This window comes from Paroedura picta, chromosome 8 (assembly GCF_049243985.1).
Source record: "Paroedura picta isolate Pp20150507F chromosome 8, Ppicta_v3.0, whole genome shotgun sequence".
Taxonomy (NCBI): Eukaryota; Metazoa; Chordata; class Lepidosauria; order Squamata; family Gekkonidae; genus Paroedura; species Paroedura picta.
In genome coordinates, this window is record NC_135376.1 from 87862578 (window position 1) to 87875978 (window position 13401).

Consider the following 13401-nt stretch of genomic DNA (forward strand, 5'->3'; position numbering starts at 1 on the left):
CCGTATTTTGCTACTGGCATTTGAGAAGTTGCTCTCGAAAACAAACAAACAAAAATCCATTTTGGCCACATACCAAGGCATATTAAAGTGGGTGTCTGAGAGGCAACAGAACTTCTTCATTTCCTCTCCATCAAAAAGAAAGTCAGCAACATCCTTTGTAAGCCTTTATTCCATGCATTTGCAGGGTCTATTTATACTTTGCTCTGAGAAAACCTAACAAGCATATTGATAATACAGCAAAGTGTTCACTCTGCATCATGTATATAATATGCATAGGGGTAAGGAATGTGCAAGGGCAGGCCAGTTAGCATAATGGGGGTGCAGCAGAGTCCGATTTCTTCAGTGTTTTGTCAGCTCGAGGGATATGGCATCCTCTCAAACCAAATCCCATCACACATATACAGATTAGCCAACCCACTTCTGTATCAACAGTATGTCAAGATGGCACCTAAAGAACACATTGGTCATAGCAGCAATGACAGTGGTTTCTAGGTCCCAGGATCTAAGGCACTTTAGGATTTGGCCAAAATCCAGAACTGTAAAGATGTCCCTCAGTATTGTCATCTTGTAGCCCATCCCCATAGCTTCTAGGACCTGAAGGATGTTTGCAGTTGAAAAGCACATTAAGAGCCCCATAATTTTTCAAAGGTCTACCAGGATGCTGGTAGAATGTTGTGCCAACTTTGCTCATGTTAACACCTCTTTGTACTTAGGTGGTTTCACATGCTGGAGATCTCCCTTTACTTGAATCCTAAGGTCAAAGTTATATTACTGTAAAGTTCCCAATTTCATAGAATTTATACAGTAGTGACAGACTTGGCATACATACAGTTGATCTCAGTTGATCAGTGTATTGCCTATTCAATAAGTTGCAAAAAGAATAATCATGAGCTACCTCAATCAATTGCTTTTGCTGCTGATACCAATTGTGCTCATTGAGAAAATCGATGGGGATCTGACACCTTTCTTAGCTGACAGGTAGGATTGTATGGGAGCAAGCATATTCAATACATATGCCCCTTTCTTACATAAACATGGGACATGCCAACAGGAAATGTGTGAAAATAACATGCATAGAATACAGTTCTGCAATGTGAACCACAAATTATATCAAAATACTATATTCCATTGAGAATTCCTATTGAAGAACTATTGAATAAAATCCTTCCAGAACATTGAATGATATCATACCCGACCTGCATTCTGACCAGTGTAAGACAGGATTCTACCACCTCAGGCCTCCTTATCCTAATAGAGAGCTACTCTGCAATGTGACTTCTTCATGCACCTCTGGAGTAATCTGAGAACTACAGTGTAGGGCCACACAGCACCTATTTTGTCTACAACAGGTGAGTCTAGAATTTTATAATTTAGTTTCTTCAGCAGCAACTTTTCCAATTTGAAACTCTTTGATATTTGCCCCCATTTCCCTTGTTTAGCTCTTCTTCATAAGAAGTATTGGAACAAGAACACATTTGGTATTCATTAATTAGCAACAAATGCGGCAATCAAGATTCTTACCCGAATCATCATGACGGAACATCTGATGTCATGAATGGTATCATAGACTTTCTTGGAGATGTCCACAAACTGGTTGTCATCCAACAGCTGAATCGTATTCCTGCTTAAATTGTCCATTGCAGTGTTGACTTGAGTGATAAATTCTGGAATCACTGTCAAATTGAATAGCAAACAAACATTGGTACATAGAAGAAACAACTATGGGATGTCTTTCAGACATCATCTTCTGGTTTTCAGACACAATGCATATCTATTTTTGAAACTTGACGGAGGGAAAGTGACGTGGGAAAGGAAATATAATATAGACAGCTGGAGATACAAAATGTAACAAGGGGTGTAGGCGGATTTCAGGAGTTTGCTAGTTTAAATCAAGCATCACTTCTCAAGGAGCCTCCTAACAAAAACTAGGTGAATCAAAACATATCTTCATATTTAAAAATGCTGAAAATCTCACTCTTGTACATAGATTGCTGGGAGTACAGCGTAAGTAACCAATAGTTATTAGGTGCTTTGCTGACTGCATTGTACGACTTTGAATGTGAGACGGGGGAAATGGATTGTTTGATTTGCAAAAAGACGGCTCCAGAAAACCTCTTTGTGATGCTGCTGGTCCTGCTTGAATAGCTTTTAACCATCTGGAGCCCTCTCTGGAAAGCACTTTAGAGCTCTCTAAATGGTTTTAAAGGATCTTTAGTAAAAAAAAAGGGGGGGGGGAAAGAGAGAGACAGCCTAGTTAAATGGAGAAAGATTAATTTTTGCATATGGTTATAACTGTGGACAATGAATCTGTGTTGCTCTTCATATAACAGTAATCTGTTCAGGCTAGATAAATTGCCTTGGCATTATAGTGAAGCAAAAAAGAAAAAGAAAGAAGATAATCTGATGCTGATGTATCATTTGATTTGATGATAACCCAGATCGGTTCTCATATAATCACTGCAAAGGCAATCTGGAAATAATCAACTTCAAGGGGGACAATATTGTTACTTCCACTTTTCATCAAAGTCCAACACAGAAACAGTCACTCTAAATCAGCTTCTTTTGCTCAGCTAGATCGTTCTCCAAGTTCGCCAAATTCTTATGCAGTTCTGACTAACTCATGAGTATCATCTGACAAATTGCTGTAGGCAAGACAAGTACACCTTCCACTCTGTTCATATCGTGTTCCCAGTTCCACCACCCCTGTGATAGTTCACAGGCCTACACCAATGAAAATAGTGACATCTTATATTTGCACCGCAGACAAGTTAAAATCCACCTTTGTCTAATTTAACATTGTAGAGACTCCGAATTCCTCTCTTGGATGCACTCCTTTAACATGCTGAGAGGGTTTGAATGTGTCAGCAAAGCTGAGAGCAAAACCATAAGAAGTTTAGACTGTCAAGAGGCTAACCTCTTAACAGAATCACTCAAGGCAGAATGGTCAGAGCTGAGACACCAGACTAAGATGCAACCACCCTATTCAGAAATCAATGGTCACATCAGTGGAAGAGAATGGACAGTTTCGTGATGATGGGGGCATAGAAATCCTTGAAGTTTAGCTGCTGGGCAGCAGTAGTTGTGAATAATTATGCTGGTGAAGAATCTAACATATACTACTGCAGTGATGGGCTAGTCCTATTTAGTACTGCATAGAAATGGAATATTCAGCATTGCAATCCTGGGAGTGAGTGAAATAAAGTGGACTGGATTAGATCACGTGCAGTTAAAACAACAACAACAACAACAAAGTGGTTTACTCTGAACTGACAGACACAGAAGAAATGGAGGTGCTGTTATAGTGAGGAAAGATGTAGTACAAATCTGGGGTTATAATCAGAGCCTATCAACACAACTAACATTCATGCTTATGCCCCAAATGTACAGGGGATCTCTGTCTGACTCTCCTCTACCTGCTCTCCAAATTTGGTGAGGATTGGATTTATAAGGAACAAGAAGATGCAACCCTACAACCCTCCATGGTTTCCAATGGAGTGAGTGGAAAACAGCAAAAAAAGAAGGGGGGGGGGAAGCCCAGAAGAACAGAATCAAATTCCTAGAGACTGTCTGCAGTAGAAACTGGAGGTGGGGGCATTTTCGCAACCCCAGCAGAACCAGTGCCACTGTAGTGCAAACCCAACAAGAATAAGGTCAAAATAAAGAATCTCTGTAGTAGATACGGAAAGGGGGGCAATTTTACAAGCTCAACAGTACCAAGTGCTATTGTGGTAATGCCAACTCAATAGGACTATTGTTTACAGCAGAATTTCACTGCAAGTGTGTGTGTGGTGGATTTACAAGCCTAGCAGAACCTGGGCAATGCACTAGTGCCCAGCAGAATGCAGTGCTAATGTGGCAATGCTGTTTCAATCACAATCCAAGCAAGGAGACATTTTTGCAAGCCCAGCAAAACAATGTAGAGAGTGCTCAGCAATATAAGTTCAATCACAGAGTGCCCAGCAGAACCCAGTGTCAATATGTGGCAATGCCAGCTCAACAAGACTGCATCAAGCATAGAATCACAATCCAAGCAAGGGGAGATTGGAGAACTAGTGCAATACACTAATGCACAACAGAACCTAGTGCCAATTTCACAATGCTAGATCAATCACAAAGGGGAGTATTTTTGCAAGCTCAGCAGAACCAATACAATGTACAGAGTGCCTAGCAGTACCAGTGCAATTGCAGAGTGCCACTGGTATTGCAAGCTTAAAAGGACTAATGTCATGCACTGGGTCACAAATATAGCCATGAAGGGTAGCATTTTATAAGCTGTGTGCAAGAGAGGAAGCTGGCAAACTGGGGGAAACCCCAATAGAAACTGACACGACTAGTTTGAAATTGACAACAGTGATTCCAAGACTGGAGAATTCTGCCCCACCCACATAGCATTGAAATTCGGTAAACATTTTTTACAAGAGGATACAGTTTCTCTGGAAATGTATCTATTCATAAACCAACATGAACCTCCAGAAAAATCTTGAAACCTTGTGGAAAATTGATACCAGTTAACCCGCCATGCACTTCACTTTGTGAACCATGAACTGCCCAAATTTTTCACAAACTTTAGTTCATGAGCTGGTTAATATCCATGTCAACACATTGCTAAATATATATGAGAAGTGATAGTGAAAAATGACAGAAATAGAATCAGACGTTTAAATGCAGAGATCATCCATCAGAGCTACAGATCTTAATAAGAACACGCCAACAAAGATGGGAAACAAAACAGTCCACAGACTGGAATACATTCCAGTTCTGAAAAAAAGAGACATCAAAGAGTGTGGAAACTATCAGATCACTGCACTAATACCTCATGCAAGCACAGATACTGTTGCCAAATATGGAAATAGAATTGCAGTGTTCAAGCTGGATTAAAAAAAAAAGCAACAGGCAATAGAGATCATAATGCAAATTTGCGGCGGTTACTGGAATACACAAGGCAATTTCAGAAGAATATCAATTTGTGTTCCATAGATTACATCAAGACTTCAGACTGTTTGGATCACAAAAAAGCAATTTATATTCTGGACAAAGAGCTACTGTTAGGACAGAATATGGAGACAGAATGGTTTCCAAATGGCAAAGATGCCAGACAAAGATGTATTTTATCACCTTATCTTTTTAGTCGATATGCAGAACATATAAGGAAAAACTGGATAAGATTTAGATGAAGGTCAAGAGAAAATTGTTGGAGGAATATTAATAATTTGAGATATACAGATAAAAACACATAACCGGCAGAAAGCAGTGAAGACGTGAAATGACTATTAATGAAAGTTAAAGCAGAAAGTGCCAAAGCAGGATTACAACTGAACATCAAAAAGACAAAAAAAAAAATTAAAAGCCTGAACGCCTCTTAGGAGCTAAAACAACCAAACTTATTCTATTGTACTGTGATCACATTAAGAGAAGAGTCACTGGAAATAATTCTAGGAAAAGTTAGAGGCAGCAGAAAGAGAGGAAGACCCAACAAGTGACAGATTGACTCAATCAAGGAAGCCATGGCCTTCAGTTTTGCATGACCTGAGCATGGGTGTTGATGCTAGGATGTTTTGGAGTATGTTAATTCATAGGGTTGCCATAAGTCAGAAGTGACTTGATGACACATAACACACACAGAATCAGTCAGTAAAAGTCTTTATGACATCTTCCTTTTCCCTACATGAATGACCTCTCAGAAGTTTCATCTGGTACAAAGTGTATCAGCAAAACTCCTGTCTGTGGTCAGCCACACAGAATGTACAGTTCCAGCACTGCAACAACTGCACTCCTTACATATTCATTTTCAGGCCAAGTTTAAAGTACTGCTTATTATTTTGCAGGCTAACAAGACCTCAGTTATCCCGCCTCTGCCTCCTATTGCCCATCGCTATTCAGAGCAGAAGGGTGAGAACTTAAAAAAAAAATGATGCCAGATGCAGCATCATGTCTCTTCTAGTAATAAACTAAGAAGTAACAAAGGGTAGCTCTAGGAATTGCCAGAAACTCTGTGGTTTTATCACAGAGTTTCTAGCATTCCTAGAGCAATCAATTTTTTTTTTTAAACTGGAAGTGACATGACAACACAGTTGGAACTGAAGCACCCTCTTGTCCCGTATCCTTGTTGACAGCCCTTCTGCCAGTTGCTGAGTACTGCCTCTAAAACTCTTCATAGATTGGAACCCATGGAGATGTTAGACACCATCTTCCTATATACTATTATGTGTAACAATTAGGTTCAGGAATGGTGTACCAGAGTAAATGCATTTGATACATTTAGGAAGGTGTGTAACACAGCTTTGTCCTAGAGGATATTGGGTGGAGGGAAAATCTGTTTAGCAGATTTAGCTGTGTTTTAAACCTTCGCAATTTTAATCTGTGCACTATTTTCTTTCTGATAAGGTACTGTCAGTTTGTGTTGTGTTCTTGCAACTTGTTGCTACGTTGACAGCCACCATGGAGTTTAAGGACATATGGGAGAATATGAATATTTTCTAGTAAATCTATAAATTCAGGCATCATTGTAGAGCTCTATAATGCCCCTGAGATGTAACTCTTTCCTATCAAATCTCCCTGCTGGATGCTATCCAGAAGAGGCACCCTGAATGGGATGAGGCACACTGATATTGAGGGCTCCAGGGCATCACTTGGCAGAAGAAGAAACAGCCTCTCAGGACTGCTGGGTCTGGGGCATGCTGGGATAACTACTATTTCGGAGCCTTCTGCTCAGAGCCAAGGGAGACAATAACTCTATAAAATCTCACTTAGCACTGTTGATATGAGGCTATAGGGAACAAGAAACAGTGACAGGAACAACGTCTGAGTTTGGAGTGAGGTGTGCTCAATGTAGGTGGGACATAGGAGGTAAGCAGATGTAGAAACATCAGTTAAATGTGTTAATAGATGTAGTTGTCTCACTCCAGATGCTGTAATTATTATTAAAATTAACAAATGAATTGTCAAAGGCTTTCATGGCTTTTGTGAGTTTTTCAGGCTGGGAGGTTGTGGTCTGGTAGTGTTAGTTCCTGATGTTTTGCTGGTAACTGGGCTGGCATCTTCAGAGACAGGACTCGACAACATGGGAAGATGCCACACTTTGGCACGGAGAGATCCCCATCTTGCCATGTCATAACACTGAAGACAGTACAAAAAAACGAAAGGTTCACAATGAACAATCAACAGAAGAAACAGGCAACATTTCTAAGGCAATAAGTTTGTAATAATATATACAAAAAATTCAATTTCTTTTACATCTTTTATATACCAGAAGGAACAACCATAACAGCTTCTAGATACAATCCGTTTTCGTTGGCTTCATCAGTGGTTGAAGCCTCCAATCCTCCAAAAACAGTTTGTAGTATCAAAGGTGGCAAAATCCTATCGCCTTTCCTTATATATATAAAAGAATTAAAAGAAATTGAATTTACTCATTGTATATATTATTACAAACTTATTGTCTTAGAAAAGTTCCCTGTTTCTTCTGTTGATACCTCTGAAGACGCCAGACACAGTTAGACCATTTATGCTCTGGAGGTTTCATGCCAGGCTGGAGTTTTAGTCATGGCAGCTTGCTCCACCCCTTCCTGTACTCACACAGGGGAGTATTTGGCCCGCTATGCCTCATCCACCACTGATTTGTGCTCCTGCACAAGAGCTGGGGCAGTGAAGTTCCCAGTGCGTAAACGGTCTTACTGGTGAAACCACCAGACCCTGGCCACAGAGCCTGAAAAACCCACAAGTGTCAAAATGAATGAACTTCATCTTTTTTATAGGTGAGGGCAACCAATGGATTGGAGTCCACTAAAAGCCTCAGTGCCCCAAAGTAGCGATCCCCAACCTGTGGGCCGCTGACCACATGTGGTCCGTCGACTAATTGGAGGTGGGCCCCGAAGGATGCCTTCTCCCCCCCCCCCCGGCCCTTTACTTCATCCCCCCTCCCCGGCCCTTTACAACACACTTCGGGTGTCATTGTCTCCCATCACTCCCAGATGGGACAATCTCGTTGCAGAGGAACAATCTCAGGGTTCCCATTGATTTGTCATTGTCATGAGTTAAAATTTCCATGAAAATAAAATGTTCCTTATATTCATTGTTGTGGCGTGTCTATATCTTATTTTGAAGGGATGTTTAAACATTACACAGTGATCAGAGAGCGTTAGGGCAGTGGTTGAGAGTAGAGGAGTAAACTACCCCCCCCCACCGGGCCTCAGTAAAGTTGTCAAGCGTTGAGTGGTCCCGGGTGATAAAAAGGTTGGGGACCACTGCCCCAAAGGACATGTGAGCAATGTCTTCACCTCTCCCATCTCACTCCATCCTGAAATGTCCCTCAAAGTCTATATTTGGGGGGCAGGGGGTCCTCAGGAACAGCATGAAAGAGGAGCCAGAGGGCTGTTACTGGTAGTGGGAATTGCTAAAAATCAAGGATCTTTTCTACTTAATCCAAACCAATGCCTGCACATTTCAAGAAATGCATTTAGTAGATGGTGTTACAAAAAAAAAATGAACCAGGGAAGGAGGATAAAGGGAAATCAGTTCAGCGATCCAGGTACTGAGCTGAATCTTCAATCCAGGAAAAATACTATCTCAATATGATAGCAATGTGAGGTATTTGACGTGACAGGATACTTGGATCCTCCGTTTTCTAATCAGACTGGTGGCTCCAAATAAATTTCAAAGCTTGGCACATAAACTGATGGAGTATTAAGTATGCTAAAGAGCTCGAGGCGCATTTCCATTTTCAAATATATCGGAGCCGAATGTCTTATCTTCCACATTCGCGTTCCAATTCTGAGTGCTATCTATAATTGAAGCATCCACATGTAAGTTTCTGATTGCTATTTGCGATTTGTGTAGCATGTTTTGAAAACAGATGTTTTCTCCATGCAGGCTAAGCAGATAAGATATCCATGTGTCCCTTATTAAGCCACATTACTACTTCCAAAGGGCAATCGTGACTGGCTCAGAAGCTTGGGTCATGAAGATCAGGGTTAGTCAACCTGTGGTCCTCCAGATGTTCATGAAGTACAATTCCCATGAGCCCCTGCCAGTGTTTGCTGGCAGGGGCTCATGGGAATTGTCATTCATGGAGGGCCACAGGTTGACTACCCCTGATGAAGATGACTTCCCATCAGAGGTATAATCATTCTAAAAACAGTGAAAGACAGGGGTCCCACTCACCTCCGGCTTCTGGTATGAAGCAGAATAAAGTTAGCTAAGATGGAAATTCCAAGAGGAGAATTTAATAGGGAGGAATGATGGGCAGGAACAAAACCTCAGACAAAGGAAACAGGAGGAAGAAAAATAATGGTGCAGAAGAAAAAGGTGGCTTTTGAATAATATTTTTTGCAAGCACTATTGAACATCTTATTGTTTACTTTTTAACTGGTAGTTTCAAAATCCTCATGATTCATAATGTCTCAATGAATTGGGCATGTCTCCACAAAACAAAATCCCTTAAGCTACTTGCCAGTTCCCCCCTGCATTCTTCCAAGTTCCAAGCTATTTCAAGCATGGTTTGAAACAATCCTTACTGGAAGATCATAGTCACTAGGACCGTTTATGCACTGGGACCTTCACTGCCCCACTCCCCTGTCAGGAGCACAGAATGGGGGTGGATGAGGTGCACTGGGCCAAATGCTCCCCCGTGTGGGTGCAGGAAGAGGTGGGGCAACCTGCCACAACTAAAACTCCAGCCTGCAGCCCAGCATGAAACCTCCAGTGCATAAACGGTCTAGGAGAATGGGTTGGTGCACACTTTCATGGGAAGAAAAAGGGGGCTTCACTAAGACCATTTATGCACTGGAGGTTTCTTGCCGGGCTGCAGGCTGGAGATTTAGTCGTGGCAGGTTGCCCCACCTCTTCCTGCACCCACATGGAAGGGCATTTGGCCTGGTGCGCCTCATCCGCCCCCGATTTGTGCTCACGCGCAGGAGCTGGGGCAGTGAAGTTCCCAGTGCATAAACAGTCTAAGGCAAAATGAAGATGCAGAAACAAATTGGTGAAGAGAGAAATGAATTGTTCATATTTCTACAGCTCCCATAAGATTCGTGTGCAGCTTCATCAGGAATCTTATAGATTCTTTTAAAATTCTATTCCCATAATACACTAGAACAAAGATTAAAGCCATTTATACAGCCTGAGGAGGTGTTCCAAGAACTGAGGTAGAGCCCCAAATATCTTGGGCAGCAAATAATCCATAGTAATCCAAAAGGAAAGAAAAGGGAAGGGGGAAGTGACTTGTTAGTGGATGTTCAGCAGCTTCAGAACCATGGAAGGTTAAAGCCACTCAAAATGCATTTGGTGGGACAGATGCTGGTCCTAGTTATAGGACAGACAGCAGAACTCCAATTAGATTATTACAACTGGGAACCTGCAGGGACATGTGGGAGATATCTCAAACCACTGTGCAATGACAACACAACACATCAAAATTTATTCAACGAGGAACTGGTAAAGCTGGCATTTTGCTTGTGTAAAAGCAACCATTTTCTCCAGGGGAACTGATCTCTTTAGATTGAAGATTAGCTTAATTCCAGGAGATCCCCAGGCCCCACCTCCAGACTGGCATCCCTACCCCCCATGGATTTGAAAAAAAATCACATTTTCCTGTAAAATTGGGTCCCTTTTGTTTTTAAATGGCAATATTGCAGATTCTCTGTGCGACAAAAGGCACAATAGTCAAGCTAGAAATCTGGTGGCAAGCTTCCAGGCCAAACCTGATGCTTTCATCTTTGCTATTAGAATGCCCCACCCATTTTAAAGTGATTTGAAAAACGTTGTAAGGGTTCAGTCCTCATCAGACCCACAGCATGACAGGCTGACAAGTGCATTTTCTAGTGCTAAAACAAACCCACAGGGAGAGGAGTGCAGCTGTTTACTGTACTCCACCGGGTCCTTTTGAGAATGAATCTGGGATTAGTTGCACAGTGGAATAAGACTGACTTGATGCAAATGCTAATTTGGGTCTTTTCCTTTCATTTCCACATGTGCAACAGCTCTTGCACAGGTGGAAAGTTTGCGCTGGGTGCAATCCAGTGATTTCTCCTGGCCTGTTGGCAATCCTGAGTAAGGGTTCTCCAGGTCTTGTGCCCTCCAAACAGAAGCATTGGACATTTCATAGAATCATAGAGTTGGAAGGGGCCATACAGGCCATCTAGTCCAACCCCCTGCTCAACGCAGGATTAGCCCTAAGCATCCTAAAGTATCCAAGAAAAGTGTGTATCCAACCTTTGCTTGAAGACTTCCAGTGAGGGGGAGCTCACCACCTCCTTAGGCAGCCTATTCCATTGCTGAACTACTCTGACTGTGAAAAACTTTTTCCTGATATCTAGCCTATATCGTTGTACTTGAAGTTTAAACCCATTACTGCGTGTCCTCTCCTCTGCAGCCAGCAGAAACAGCATCCTGCCCTCCTCCAAGTGACAACCTTTCAAATACTTAAAGAGGGCTATCATGTCCCCTCTCAACCTCCTTTTCTCCAGGCTGAACATTCCCTCAACCTATCTTCATAGGGCTTGGTCCCTTGGCCCCAGATCATCTTCGTCGCTCTCCTCTGTACCCTTTCAATTTTATCGACGTCCTTCTTGAAGTGAGGCCTCCAGAACTGCACACAGTACTCCAGGTGTGGTCTGACCAATGCCGTATACAATGGGACTATGACATCTTGTGATGTTGATGTGATGCCCCTGTTGATACAGCCCAAAATGGCATTTGCCTTTTTTACCGCTGCATCACACTGCCTGCTCATGTTTAGTTTACAATCCACAAGTACCCCAAGGTCTCGTTCACACACAGTGCTACCTAGAAGCGTATCCCCCATCCAGTAGGCATGCTTTTCATTTTTCTGACCCAGATGCAGAACTTTACACTTATCTTTATTAAATTGCATCTTGTTCGCATTTGCCCATTTTTACATTGTGTTCAGATCTCGTTGAACTCTGTCTCTATCTTCTGGAGTATTTGCCAGTCCCAATTCGGTGTCATCTGCAAACTTGATGAGTAGTCCCTCCACCCCTTCATCTAGATCATTAATAAATATGTTAAAAAGTACCGGGCCGAGCACCGAGCCCTGAGGTACCCCGCTACTCACCTCTCTCCAGTCTGATGAAACACCATTGACAACAACTCTTTGAGTGCGGTTCTCTAACCAATTCCCTATCCACCTAACTATCTGAAAATCCAGATTGCAGTCCTTCAACTTATCCATCAGAACATCATGGGGAACCTTGTCAAAAGGCAGGACCTTTTGGAGACAAATCCATGCTGACTTCCTTGTTCCCAGCCATGCTAAGCATCCTATATAAGCACTGGACATTTCCCAGCCATGCTAAGCACAAACAAGAGACTTTATCATCCTTCCTATATAAACACATGGCTGACCCCTAAAGGTTGCTAGCATTTTTTATTAAAACAGGTAATCTAAGAACAGAGGGTTACAAAGATAACATCTATGTCTTTGTTCCTTCACTGGGAAATGAATGCATGTTTGAACTAAAGGAGAGTCCTGGAATCTCAAAGCCTGATTTCTTTTCAATTCGGGGTTTTATGGTTTTTGTTTTAATCATTTAAAGCCTGCTGCTTTTGAAATGTTTTCCACGGAATTTCAGATCTTTCGGGGCTCCTATTAAAGGTAATGAAAGTCACAACAGAATTAGGTGGCTTTTGGATAACACGTGAAAAGCCGCTGAAAATCCTATACCTCAGTCTCAACACACACCCAAAGCCGTCTTCTACTAAATCAGACCTGTGGTCCATCAAAGTAAGTATTGTCTACTCTAAGAGGCAGCAATTCTCTAGGGCTTCAGGTAGAGGTTTTTCATATCACTTCCTACCTGATTCTTTAACTGGAGATGCCAGAGATTGAACCTTCTACATGCCAAGCAGAAGCTCTACCACTGAGCCATGCCTCCCCTTACACGTTCTCCCCATTTTAGAGGCAAGCCTTAGTGATTTCAGTACAGCATGGAAAGAGATGACTCTAGAGATGTGAAGGTGAGCAGCTTTCCACCTCTCTCTTTCTTCCTCATGTGACACCTTCAAGTTTCTCTGCGTCGTCATGGATAGCTAATGATGCCACAAAGGGACAGGAGATGTGCAATGCAATGATGACACCCTCTGTGTCCTACCAGATGACACCAGGCAGAAAGAGAGACAGAGACGTGAAGCTATGGTAGCTCCATATCTGTTGAACTACCCAGTTGTCCCCTGAACATTTGTCAGCATTTTTAAGAAGCCTTTGAGCATATTTTCCCAACTACTACACTACATACCCTGACCTGAATAAAGCCGGCAGGCCCAATCTTACCAGATCCTAGAAGCTCAGCTGGCTAATAAATGGAGGAGAGACCTCTAAACAGCCTTGTACAACCTCTTGACCATGGAGGAACTCCTGAAATATTTTTCAGGCTCCGCAGAACCCCA

At 42.1% G+C, this 13401-nt stretch overlaps 1 protein-coding gene across 4 annotated transcripts in view; it reads right to left on the bottom strand.

Annotated features, from left to right (window-relative positions):
• The window catches only part of CTNNA3 (catenin alpha 3), a 1001628-nt gene that overhangs the window by 179355 nt on the left and 808872 nt on the right, over positions 1-13401 (bottom strand). For all 4 annotated transcript variants that reach the window (XM_077350757.1, XM_077350756.1, XM_077350758.1 and 1 more), the window contains one exon: positions 1522-1673. In XM_077350757.1, the coding sequence (XP_077206872.1) occupies positions 1522-1673 (152 nt within the window). The remainder of the gene's footprint in view (positions 1-1521; positions 1674-13401) is intronic.